Raw genomic sequence first — 13,681 nt, forward strand, 5'->3', positions numbered from 1 at the left:
AGAACACATACTATCAGTCCTACCTACCTGCACCATGAGTCCATTTCCTATACTTAAAACTGGTATGATTTCAAGGTGGACAGTTGTGTGTCTGCAATTGCAAGCTTATAAGTAGAATTTCTTTAAGCATAGCCTAATTGAACTTAGAGAATAAGAAAAACAAAGCAAACAAGAGAAGATCCATGATTCCCTCCCACTGGTATTTGGCTCTTTCTATCATATATCTTCTCTATTCCCAGACATGTCCAGGGCCTTCCAGCGATTTCACTCATGTTCCTTCCATGTGGAGCACTCTTTCCTCCCTCCCTTCATCTCAACATGGCCAAAACCTGTCTAGCTGTCAAAGTTCAGCTTAAAGCCTCCCCTCTCCACTGAGTCTTGCCTGATTCCACATGCAGAGGTATAATAGGTTATTACATTCTGAGGTAGTTTTGTGAAAAAAAGAGTATGTAGCTCTGGCTGCCACTCCAAGAAATTGGCCATACCAAGTAGGTATATGATTTGCAGTACTCTGTTGAATAGCAGAATACAGTCCTGTGCCTGGTTGGGTTGGCCCATTATCTTTGTAACAAACTAATCTAGGGGTTAAAGTACTGCTGATGTTACAGTCCATCCCTAACCTTTCTGAAGTGAGCACTCTTTTATTTCAGTCAAGTTGTTATTGCAACACAACTCTTTAGCTTCCTAAAAGTAATACATAATATTATATGTTTGACTAAAAATATTTTTTAAATAATTATATGAAGTCTCTAGAGATCACTGCAGACATGTTAAGATGTAACACCACACTTGGAAATCATTTCTCTGCCCCAGGATTTCCAGTTTCTTTGAGCACCTTCACCCATCTAAGCAAGACAGGTATCAGCACTAGACTTAGAGATTTGAATTTTTCAGGGTTATTTTCTCAACTTTATGGCTAAAACTAAGATTCCACAGGTGGGAAAATAAGTATCTGAAGAAAACCCAATATCTTTCTTGACTAGATTTTACTTTTTCTTTAGTGAGGTGTTCCAAAGGTGAAATTCATATGTAAATAACTACCAATATATAGAATTTTCCATATGTCCCTTAATGCGTGCTAAAATGGTAATGTTTTCTTTTTTAAGTTTCCAGTGAGGAGGTGTCTATTGTTTCCACACCGTCAAGAAAAAAATATGAATCAAAACAGCCTCTAAGAAGCATATACAATGATTATTCGCTTTATCAATTTTGTGAACATCTCACTGAGTCCGTCATTTGCCATTTAATTTCAAGCATTTCTGATAGCACTACAGATAGCAGAGAAAAGGAGAAAGCTTCCCATGCAGCATTTAACACAATTATTTTAATTGATTCTCAAGTGTTTGAGAGTAGGTCAATCTTTGTTGGAGAACTTGCTTTAAGTATTTCTGAAATTATTGCTGAAATCCTTTTAAATAGTAACATCATAGAGACTGACATTGCACAGCAAATGTTTTCATTAAAAAGAAAGTACATTTGCTGCCCAGGAGTAGCTGCTGCTGACTTTGATGATCTCTTTCAGGATCTCTTAATAGGTGTGATTCATGTACTGTCCAAAGAAATAGGGTTAAATCATCACCTGGAAAACAGTGGAAGAAATAGACCATTTTCCATGCTTAGAAGCAACAGTGTGCCCATTTGCAACAAAAAAAATACCATGCAAAGACAGAAAGCTTCCAGAGACTGGAAATTATCTACTCACAAAACTGATCATATCATTCAAAGAAATAAATTAAGTTATCTGGCCCATAAGTTAGATAGTCTGGCTGGTAGCCTCAAACCTCATGAATCCAAAGAAGTAGTCAACAAAGTTTTCAGTATTGTTTTGGATTTATTTTTACCAGATGAACAGCCAGATGAGGCTATGGATGCTGATAAAAAAGCAATATTTTTTTCATCATCAAATGATCAGCAATGTAATAACATACTTGGAAATAACTTAGGGCTCACCCCCAAATCAGTTTTCCTTCTCAATGTTGTGTGTGAGAAACTTATTAGAACACTTTTAGAAAAATGCACAAACTCTGTCTTTCTTGATAATAGCCCTCTTTCTGAAGAGATATCAGCAGAAGAATGTCAACTTTTAAAAATACTTCAAAGTGTAAACGATGAAGAATTTGATTGTTGTAAGAGAACGATGGACTGTGAACAATTTCAAGGGGATTATATGTCAGACGTTTTGGAAAATCTGGCAGAAATGGATCAAGATTTACTGTCATCAGACTCTATTCTTACTGTTCTTTCCCACAGCTTGGTTAAATCATTGATGGATAAATTATGTCACAGTATACAACTGCCCCAAAGTCCACCTTTTGCAAACAAGCATTTGAAGTATGGAACGAGAGAAATACAGTCTAGTTTCATAAAAACAAAAAGGCCAGAGTTAACAGAATTAGGACAAGGTAAAGGTTCTTTAGGACTCACGAGTTATGATGGCAATGCTTTGACAAGACCCCTGAATAATCTCAGTGTAAACTCCAAAATACAAGCACCATTTGGCAAGAAGTATTCAGCAAATTTTGCTAATGTGTCACCTCTTAAAAGACAGGGAACAAAGGATATGGATACAATAGCCATCCATAATAAGCTATATCCAGGAGATATGAATACGGGTGTTTATTCAGCCACATTTTTAGAGGACATAATTTCAGAACTGTTTTTTAACCTCTCTATTTCACTGTGGGGCAAAAATGAAAACATCACTGAAGCCCAGCTCAATGAGATGAATGCATTATTTATCAACAATGTAGTGAATGAGTTTAATAAGGCAAGGGTCACTGTTTTACGGAATTCTGAAGAAAGGCTGTGTTTTCCACCAATCCATAAAGAAAGTTTTAGTAGGATTGTTGACTCAGTTTATTATGATGTTTTACAGCAATATAAGTTGAAAATGACCTGTGGTGGTAATCTGGCATGTGACAGTACTTCAATAGCAGAACAAATAACGAATAGCATATTGTTAGAGATTTTGGACTACCAACTCCCATCTTGCTTCAGGGGAAAGCTCTTACATAATTCATACTACCCTCTCAATGCTGAAATTATATTACAGAAACTTCAAAACAACCTGAGAGAATTTACTTCCCAAGCTAGGTCTTCAGCGGGCTATAGCACCATGTTATCACACTCATTTTTAGAAGATATCATCAGAAGACTTTTATCTCAACTCATTCCTCCACCCAGTAAGGCGTCCTCTTTGGGAAAAAAATATTTCATGAGTTCAGATTTTAATGAAATATCTACCTGTATAATAAATAAGGTTATATCAGCCATTTCAAAACATAAAATTTGGTTCACTATATATGATAATCAATATCTATGTACAGGAAAAAACCTCCAGAAGATGGTGGATTCTGTTTATAGAAATATTATGCAAACATCTGACTCCCTTCTTTCAATACAGAAAAGTATAGTTAGCAGAAGCCCAATTATGGTTGACCAAATAGCCAGTTTTATTATCCAAGAGATTATTGAAAATCATCTTCAACCATTTTTGTGTGGAGAAGGTTTACCTCGTCCAAAGACTCCATCAGATACAATATCGAATACGGTTAAACAGGTTCTCAGTGAAGTCATAGAGTCACACAGACCCCAGATACCATCACCCTCAGGTATTTACCCTAAGACATTTGTAGGGGAAATTGTTGCCAGACTTTTATCAAAAATTTTCAGTCCAAAGCATAACACTGAAATTGAGCTGGAAAACATGACCCAAAAAATAGTAAACTCAGTAAATAACCATTTTGACAAAGCTAAAGTTCACATTCTATATAATGACAAAGAACAGTCTTACCCCTCTGTAGATACAGATATTGTGGATGAACTCGTCACCTCAGTTTATAGAAATGTTTTAAAACAGCATGGATTAGACCCTGAGGTTGATAAAGAGTCTGAAGACAGAGATATTTTTGTGGAAAAAATTACCAACTTAGTTGTAGCAGCTATTTCAGATTACCTTCTTCATCCACTGTTTTCTGGGGATTTGTCATCTTCATATTTTATTTCAACAACTGAGAATATCATTCAAGATGTTCTTAGTAACATCAGTAGGTCTACCAAGCCAAGTCAGACTTTATCTCCGTATAACACCTTGCTGCCATATACATTTTTAGAAGACATGATCAGAATACTATTATCTAGAATTTTCCCTTCTGCATCTAGCATTGTTGCAAACAGAGAAACTCCAAAAGATAGATCAAAAGTTAATTTCAATGAAATTGCTTCAAATATAATCAGTGATATTAGGATGAAGATTTCCCAACATGAAATTCGATTTTCAAGAGATGAAGAAACCAAGTTTGTTTATTCAGAAGACAATGTTCAGCATCTTGTGGACTCAGTATTCAAAAATATTTCAAACTCTGAGTCTCAAGAATCAGTTGAGCAAAATATCACAAGCAGTAATGATGTTTTTATTGACAGAATAGCAGGTTTTATCATTAAACATATCTGTCAACAACATCTTCAGCCATTTGTGAACAGAAAGTCATTACCTTCTTCATCATATACATATTTTGGAGATGAGAAAAGGCAGTGGTTTTATGCCAGTGTTTATTCCTCAACTTTTTTGGAAGATGTGATTTCTGGGGTTTTAGGCAAGATATTCCACAGGGTGTTAGGCATTGTACAAACAAAATCAGTAACAGATTCAGAAGATGAACTGTTTGATAAAGCTGAAAAACTCATACAGTTCATAACAGAGGAATTCTCAAAAGCCCAAGTTAGCATTTTAGAGAATGCTGAGGAAAATTTATGTTTGCCTCCAGTGGAGAGAGATGTAGTCAAAAACATTATTGACATGGTGTACAGCAAAGTTGTGCAAGAATATGAAATGGATATGATGCCTGATAAAGATTTTCTAAATGACACAAAGACACTGGCTGCAAGGATAACTAAAACCATCCTAGCCGAAACCTTTGATTTCCAAATTCACCCAAATCTTATAGAAAAGTTTCCATTTGGATCACAATCCAAACTTAGTACTGATATTTTGATAAAGAAAGTTCAATGTGACATTACTAAATCAAGATTCCAAAGACAGGCTTCAACAATATATACTACTATGTTATCACATACTCATTTGGAAAAAATTGTGTCTCAGCTTATATCTCAGATGAGTCCATTGGCCTCCAGTACAGAACACCCAAATACTTCTCAATCAGACTTAAGTAATACAGTAATAAAACTGATAAATGAAATCATGTCAATAATTTCAAAACATTCAATATGTATTATTAAACATGGGAATGAAAAACATAGTTTGATTTCAGAAAAAGATATCCAATCCATGGTTGATTCCATTTATGCTGATCTTTCCTATTCAAATATATACCAGTCTCTTACAAAAGATAAAAAAGATATAAGTAATATACCTGTTTCAAAAATAGCAAGTTTTATAATAAAAGAAATCTTTAACCATCATCTTCAGTTATTTTTACCTGGAGATAAAACTCTCCTTTCAGCCGCAGTTGATCAAACTTACAAACAGAAAGTAGTAGATCCTAAACAAAAAGAGTTGTCTTTAATTGTGAATTCAGCTGTCTTTTTGGAGGAAGTAATTTCTGAACTTTTATGTAAACTTCTTTATGCATTCTCACATAATGTCTTGGCTGCTGAAAATCCAGATACAGTTAAAGACAAAATTACTGGCATTGTTACAACATTAGTAAAATCAATTGTTCTGGAGTTCACCACATCGGAGATTTTAGTTTCAGATAACTTTGATGATGATATGTGTTTTTCAGAAGGATATAAAGAAATGGTTAAAAAAACAGTCAACCTAATTTATGAAAAAATATTAGATGAATATAAATCTCTGATTCAAATATATAGGGCTATACAAAGTGACACAGCTTGTTTTGGAAGAAAAATATATAATTTGCTTTTGGAAGAAATTTATGATTATCAGGTGCAGTCATTAGTTTCAGGAGAATTAGTATCTTCTTCCTACTCTTCCCCTCAAGCTGATAAAATCATCAGAAATGTGCTCAATGTCATCATGAGAGATAGCCATGCCTTGCCATTATGTATTACTGTGCTGTCACATTCTCTTTTAGAAGACATGATTTACAAGCTTCTAGTGCATATCTTCCCTTCAACTGACACTGAAAGTGAACTACAAGAGGAAGAGGTTTCACCAGATTATGAGTTTGTGGATGCAGCATCAAAATTAACTGATGAAATTATCAAAGAAATTTCTGAACATGAGATCCGTCTTGCTACGGCAGAGGAGAATGCAGAGAGTATGCAATTAGAAGTGACTGAGAATTTGGTTGACTCTATATGTAATAATATTTTGAAAAAATCTGAATTTCAAGCTGAAGTCCAGAAAGATGCAGACAAAAAAGGAGGCTCATTCCTCAGTAGAATAGCTGGTTTCATTATGAAGGAAATCATGGATCATCATCTGAGGCCATTTTTACGTGGTGAAGAATCATCTTCCAATAACTTATCTAATTATGACCATGTCTCTGTACATACTAAACCTGGTAAAGAAAAGAGACAGCCTTCTCTATATTCAGCTACATTTTTGGAAGATGTAATTGTTGACCTTGTTCACAAGTTTTACTCTCTTCCAAGTATTACTGAAGATTCTAAGAAAAAAGAAACACCAGAGCCAGATATTGTGAGCTTGGCTATAAAATTTGCAAACTCTCTGATAGGAGAATTTAGGAAAAGTGAAATTAAAGTTCTACCAAATGCTGAAGAAATTTTTTCTTTTCCACCAATTGATAAAGAGACAGTTGATAAGATATCCAATTTTGTGTATGATCAGTTTATAGGAAAGTATGGATCTAATGCTATTCAGAAGGATGATAAAAACAACATTGTTACAGAAATGATTGCTGCTTCAGCCCAGAAGGCCATCTCTGCTTTCAAGATTCAACCACTTTTTTCAGGAGACTGCTCTTCCACCTTCTATTCATTTCTAAATCCAGATAACATCACCCAAAGGGTTAAACACCTTCCACAGAAAACCTCTACACAGATAAACAGATGCTTAAAAGGGAACCAACTTACTTTACCAGAACAATCATATAAACACACATCTCTAACCTCAGACCAGAAAAATGTGTTGGATACTTTGGAAATAGATAGAGGTGCAATGAGTAAAAAGAAAAGTTTCAAAACTAAGGAGACATCAATGAAAAAAGGTGACATCCAAGATCCAATAGTTACCTCTGTAACAAGAATTATGAAAAGCAACATGGTTAACCTGTTATCAGAGTCAGCTGCAGATGTGGCAAATAAAAAGAAAGAGAATGAAAATAAAATGGGAATTCCAATTCAAAAATATAATGTATCAGAAGTTACTTCTCCAACTACTAGTGTGAAAAGTAAAGATAAACAGGAGCTGTATTTGAAGGGAACACTTAAAAATAATGAAATTGAGAAGAAAAGTGTATCATCTTCAAATAAGGAGGGGCAAGTTAAGGAGGTACACACACAATTTCTAGTAGCTACTGATGGTACAGAATGTGAAAAGGAAATACTTGGACCAGATTTTGCAATAGACATTAAGAAGATTGACCAAACAAGAGAAAATTCATTAAAAAAAGAAGACAAGCCCTTTCAGTTATCTTCTTTGACAACCAAAGCAAGAAATACAAAGACCACAATAGAGAAAACAGTTGCCCAAAAGCCAAACGATGAAGAAAGGAAAGACTCTCCAGCTCAAATAGATATGAAGGAAGGACAGTGCTCAGATTATGAATACGTTCAAAATGTCATTGAAAATATTTATGATAATATCTTAGGAATATATCATTCTCAAGAGTTAGCAGATTATTCAAAACGACAAAGTCTGCCAAGTTATATATCATTGCCTCTAGTTCAAGAGGTTGGCAAGGATTTTGCACAGTCCATTTCAACAAAGGATTTATACCTGTCAATTAACAAAAATCTCCCTGTCAAAGAGAAAAAAGAAGAAAAAGAGAAAGCAAGAGAAATAGAAAAAGAGAGGGAGAAAGAGAAAGAGAGAGGGGAAAAAAGAGAAAAAGAGAAAGTAAAAGTTAAGGATATTAAAAAGGAACCTAGTAAATCAGACAGTCCTCAGTACCCACCAAAAAGTGAACCTGGAATTTTTCCTGCTAAATTTTTAGAAGATGTTATCACCGAAATGGTTAACAAATTGGTCTTTTCTTCCTCACCAGAAACACAAACATATGATAGATGTCAAAATGTAAGTGATGATGAAAATCAAGCTGAACTCTATGACACAGCTATGAGACTTATTGATTCACTGTTGAAGGAGTTTTCAGATGCTCAAATTAAGGTATTTAGGCCAGATAAGGAAAATCAGTCTTTTCTACCTGTAGAAAAAGTGTCATCAGTTCCTAAAGAACCTCCCAGGCATAAAGAATCAAATATAGATAAAGCACCATCCAATGTCAAGAAAGTAACTGTGGATAATATGCATAAAATGACTGAAAAACCCTCTTCAAATAAGATACTTTTCCTAGATAAAATATCAATTGATAAAACATTGGTCAACAAAGTTGTTCACTCCTGTGTGTGCAATATTTTGAAGGAATATAAATCTCAAGACTCCATTTGTAAGAATATAAAGAGTAATGGGGGAAATTTAGCAAGACGACTAACTAGTGCAGTGATAAGTGAAATTTTTCAATATAAGCTAAATTTGATATCGTGTGATGAGTTTCCACCTTCATCATGTTTGCCTCTGGAAACTAAGGATGTTGTTAAAAAGGTCCAAAAGGTGGCTCGAACAGCCAGCAAAAAATGTCAAACATCATCGCCATATACCATCATGCTGCCTCATGAATTCTTAGAGAATGTGATTTACACTCTTTCATCTAAAATTTTCTCAACAGTATCCAACACTGAAGCAGAAACATCTGAGGGCAACTGGTTCACAGAACTAGATTTCCTGCAAATGAAGTTATTAAGTACAGTTACAACAGAGATCTCCAAAAATGAAGATATGATTATACAGTATGTGGAATCCTTACATCCCAATGATGATGAAATTATTCAATTAGTGGCTCAATCGCTCTACAATAATCTTTTGTCACAGTTTGGATCACAAGAGATTATACAAAATTGTGCAGCCAGTGGATGTAGAATTCTTTCAGAAACCATGGTTGACTTAATTCTACAAGAAGTGACTGGTAATCAGTTGCAGAACTACTTTTCTGGAGAGCTAACTCCATATCAGTGTGCAGAAGTTGACAATGTTGTTGAAAATATTCTTAAAGATGTTATCCAAACTGCGGATTTTCCCCAGCCTCAACCATCACATGCTCGTATACTGCCTTATAACATAATAGAAGAAATTGCTGTGAAATTTTTATCGAAGCTTTTATCTATGTTTCCAAAAGTAGATAATGAAAGACCCAAATCCCTAGAAACTGAAATTCAAAAAATTGTCTCAAAAATATTAAATTCAATACAAGAATTTATCTCCAAAAGTAAGATTAAAGTTGTATCACCAGCGAAGGAATTGCCTACTGTACCTTTAGCTGACAATGAAACTGTTGAAAAAGTAGTTAATTCTGTTTATACCAGTATTTTAAAGCACTCTGGCTCACACATTTCTATATTTAAAGATTTAATGGGTAAGAGTAATGTCCTCTCTGATATAATAGGTTTTTTATTGGTGAAAGAAATTTCCAATTCTAAATTTCAACCTCAAGTAGAGGAAGAATTATCAAGTTCAGAATTAGCTCTGGAAGCTATCAAAATTATGGAAAAAGTGGCCAAAATGGTTAATGAATTTAAGTCCCAGGAAAAGTCTTCATCCAAAAAACGTTCTGTGTTAGATGCCACGTTTTTAGAGGAAGCATTGGCTTTGTTCTTGGCTAAAATAGTAAGGGTGCCAAGTGCCTCAAGCAAACATGCAAAAAATTTATCAAAGCCTGAGTTAAATAAAATTGCATCTCAACTGACAAAATCTGTGACGGCTGAAATTTCTAAGAGTAATATTAATCTTGTTGCTGCTGATTCTGAAGAACACTTTTTAAATCCAGAAAGTATAGAAATGATTTCTCAGGTTATTGATTCTATTTATAGTAATGTACTACAACAACCTAGAACCCATAAAGATCTTTATTATGATATAAAAAGTACAAATGGAGTTTTCCCTAAAAAAGTGGCCAGTTTAATTATTAATGAAGTTTCAAATTTTCCCTTAGATACCGTTAGTCCAAAGAATTCAAATGCTGTTCTCTTAGGAGATCTAGACATTAACAGAATTGTTCAAAAGGCACAAGAGCATGCTAAAGTGATCCCTGACTTAGATAAAGAAGAGTCAAATAAAGATTCAATTGTAGAGGACTCTACAATTAAAATAGTTCCACACGTTGGGAATAAACCACTCAAAATAGATCCAAACATTATCTCAGAACATTTAGCAGTAATTTCTGTAAAAACTCAACCTCTTGAGAAACTTAAGGTGGAATGTTTTAAAAACACTGGACATAACATAGCAGAACTGAGAAGAGCATCAATAAGTAGAAGAAGTTATTCCTCAGACACATCTACTGTAGGACAGTTAAAAAGAGAAAGACGTACCTCATTGAATAAGACGGGACGACTAGATGTAAAACCCTTTGAGGTAAGTGAAAAAGCAATAGAAAAAAAAAAGTGAGCCATGGTTGTTCTGTGATTCCCTTCCTCAAATAGGTATATGGGAATGTATTTTTTGTTGTTGTTGTTATTGCCTAGCCCAATAGGAAAATTGGTTGCACAAGTTCATTCGTATAGTTATATGACTTACTGGGACTTGCCATATCAGCTCTGTGGCTCACTCTAAAGGTCTCAGGCTAGTTTTCCTAAGACAATGAGTTTAAACTGGCTTTAAAAAAATAATGGGAATATAGGGACATACCCTTAACAGTAAAATCAGGCTGCCTGAAATTATAATGATAAAAACTATCTAAAATAGATTTCCCAAACCTAAGGCTCTACAGGAGTAATACTACTCTTTTTACTTTTAACAACATTCATCAACACATATCAGACTACTCTGATTACTACTGCTCTATAAACTCTTAGGTTATACTTGTTTCTTATTATTTCACTTTAATTATATTAGCCTTCCTCAAGTTCTTCTATACTCTCAAGAAGTGGCAAGTTTCTTTCTTCTTCTATCCTTGTTCTAGATTTAGCTGCTTTAATGCTGCCATATTTAAGAACCTGTTTCCTCATGCTTTAGTCCCTAGCTCTGCCCTGCAGCTCCATACTTAGGCCCCAAATATATTAAACTAATTGAGACTTTAAAATGATGTCCTTTTTCAAGGAAACTATACCACTGAGGACAAAGGGTGGTCTAGCCAATACTTACACTGATCTACTACACATATTGATTTTTATCAGAGCCTCTTCTACTCATGGTATTCACTCATAAGAGGACTGAGTGTGCTTAGGGGTACAGTCTGTGGCCTGGACAATGAGCAAAGTTTTATAGAACCATTCTCCCTGGAGCATAAACTTGAAGTAAATTTTCTCCAGCTATCCTGCAACCCATTGAACTAGGTCTCAGGGCTGTTAAATATGTTAATTGGCACTTTGTGTTTTCATACTCAAATACTGAGATTATTATGGGCTGACATACTAATTTAATCTTCTTTTCCCTAAATTTTTTGAACCAGATGACAGTCCTTTCAAACTCTCAAATTTATCCTTCCACATGGTTTCTCATTGTTTGCATTAGCATATCATTTGGTAGTCTTCATTCATACATAAGTAACCCCTTAGGAGTAAAATTTGTTGAACAAACTATAGAATAACATTAGTCAAAAGCAGTTTTTAATTATCTGTAGAATTTTCTGTCACAAATCTTACTCGTATTTACCAGTTCTCTTTCATTAAGTCATTTATAGACCACAGGAAAGCAGGATGGGAATATTTAAACCAAAATAATTTCTGCTGTCCTCTTAAGGGGAAGAAAATCCATCCTCAAAATAAAACACAAAGAAGCAGACCTAGACAACTCTGATACGACACACGATTTGTACCAATCTGAGTATCAATCTCCTGCATAGAGACAAGAGAAGAAACCAAAGAACAGTAGATTAGATCAGCGAATCTAGACACTTGTTGGCCTCACCCAAGGGCTTTATTTTCTGTTTTGAGATACCATAAATTCCCAACACACTAGGCATGTACATATGAAAACCATATATAGTCACAAATTCCAAAGCCATATAGAAAGATTTTGGATTTTGTAAACCACTGGTCCCCTCCACTAACACAGAAAATCAAAACTGATTGGTTTTAAATTCTTAAGGAAGCTGTTTCTATATTTTGTTTCCGCGGAAGATATTCTTTTAGGACACCAATATCTGAAAAGCTGGCTTAAAGTGTTACACAGGGATGTTGAGGTCTAGAATTATTAACTCAAAACAATATGGAGGTTCTGTGGCATCATCAAAGGCTACTGAAATGTGGAAGTTCTATTATTTAATTGTAACTGTCTTTTATCTGTCTTAAGACATTGAAAATGGAAAGTGAGATTTGACTAGGGAGGTGAGAAAAAAATGAAGATTTATATTTTCAAGATTCTTTTGGAAAATATGTCCAAAGGATCAGGGGTGGAATGATAGGGATTAAAGAGTCAAAGACCTTCACAATCTTGGTTATTCATCATTTTTAAAAGTCAAGATCAGATAATACCTTGCTTTCTTGTTGAAAATATGTACATTTCAATTTCTCTGTGATAACCCATCTACAATTTTAGAAAAATATATTATCATGTCTACTTCTGTCACAAACTTTCAAAGTAACCAAAAAACAAAGAAGTAAATATGATGCAACAAAATATAAAGTTTAACCAAAAAAAGAAGAAAAAGAACCTATTTTAATCCTTCCTTTAAACTCTGAAGTAAATTATGGTAGATTAATAAAATAACCTCTGAAGGTAAAAGAAATGATAGATACCAACAAATATTTCTTACAATTTTCATGCTTCTTTTTTAAAATATTGCTAATGTAAGCATGGCATCTTAAGATAATACTACTTTAACAATGAAACTAGAAATCATACTAAAATAGCTGTATTATAATAGAATCATAGGAAAAGTGATTGAGGCATTTGTTTTTGATATTCATTATACCTTCAATTCCAGGCTGTTTGCAGAAATTCATTTCAGAATATAAGGAAGCCTGATATCACCAAGGTGGAGCTTTTAAAAGATGTTCAGAACAAAAAAGAACTCATCCTTCGGTTAGTAGCTCATGATATTGATCAAGAAGTTTCAGAAAGTACCATAGAAGAGGAACTAATGTCTGATGAAAATGAAGTTGTTTTAAGAGAGATTGTACAAGAAGAACACTTAGGAGAAAAAGTTGAAGGTCAAGTGAAAGAAGCCACAAAGCCAGTAGAAACCAAAGTTGTTTCTCCCAAGCCAACACGAAGCACAAGTAGCCTGAATTCTATTTGGGAGGAAAAGCCACAGAGGAAGGTGAGTGAGAAATATGACTGTCAATAACCAGATATCTATGGAAAGAGTAGAGATCTTCAGAAATTCTGTCCAAGAATGTACCTTAATTGGGCAGAAAAAAATACTAAAATGGTTCCAGATAGTCTCTTCCTTAGTCTGGCAACACTTACAGTATGAGAGAAATAACTAACAGATGAAGCCATAAAACACAATTGAGGGAAAGCAGGTAATGGAAAGAGACATATATTAGCTAGAAGTCCAGGGATAACAGAAAATGG

The 13,681-nt window shown here is 34.3% G+C and overlaps 1 protein-coding gene across 1 annotated transcript in view; it reads left to right on the top strand.

Moving 5' to 3' along the window:
* The window catches only part of FSIP2 (fibrous sheath interacting protein 2), a 136,078-nt gene that overhangs the window by 103,322 nt on the left and 19,075 nt on the right, over nt 1-13,681 (top strand). The window contains exons 15-16 of the mRNA XM_065880157.1: nt 1,107-10,576; nt 13,089-13,424. Coding sequence (XP_065736229.1) covers nt 1,107-10,576; nt 13,089-13,424 — 9,806 coding nt within the window. The remainder of the gene's footprint in view (nt 1-1,106; nt 10,577-13,088; nt 13,425-13,681) is intronic.

Source organism: Phocoena phocoena, chromosome 7 (assembly GCF_963924675.1).
Source record: "Phocoena phocoena chromosome 7, mPhoPho1.1, whole genome shotgun sequence".
NCBI lineage: Eukaryota > Metazoa > Chordata > Mammalia > Artiodactyla > Phocoenidae > Phocoena > Phocoena phocoena.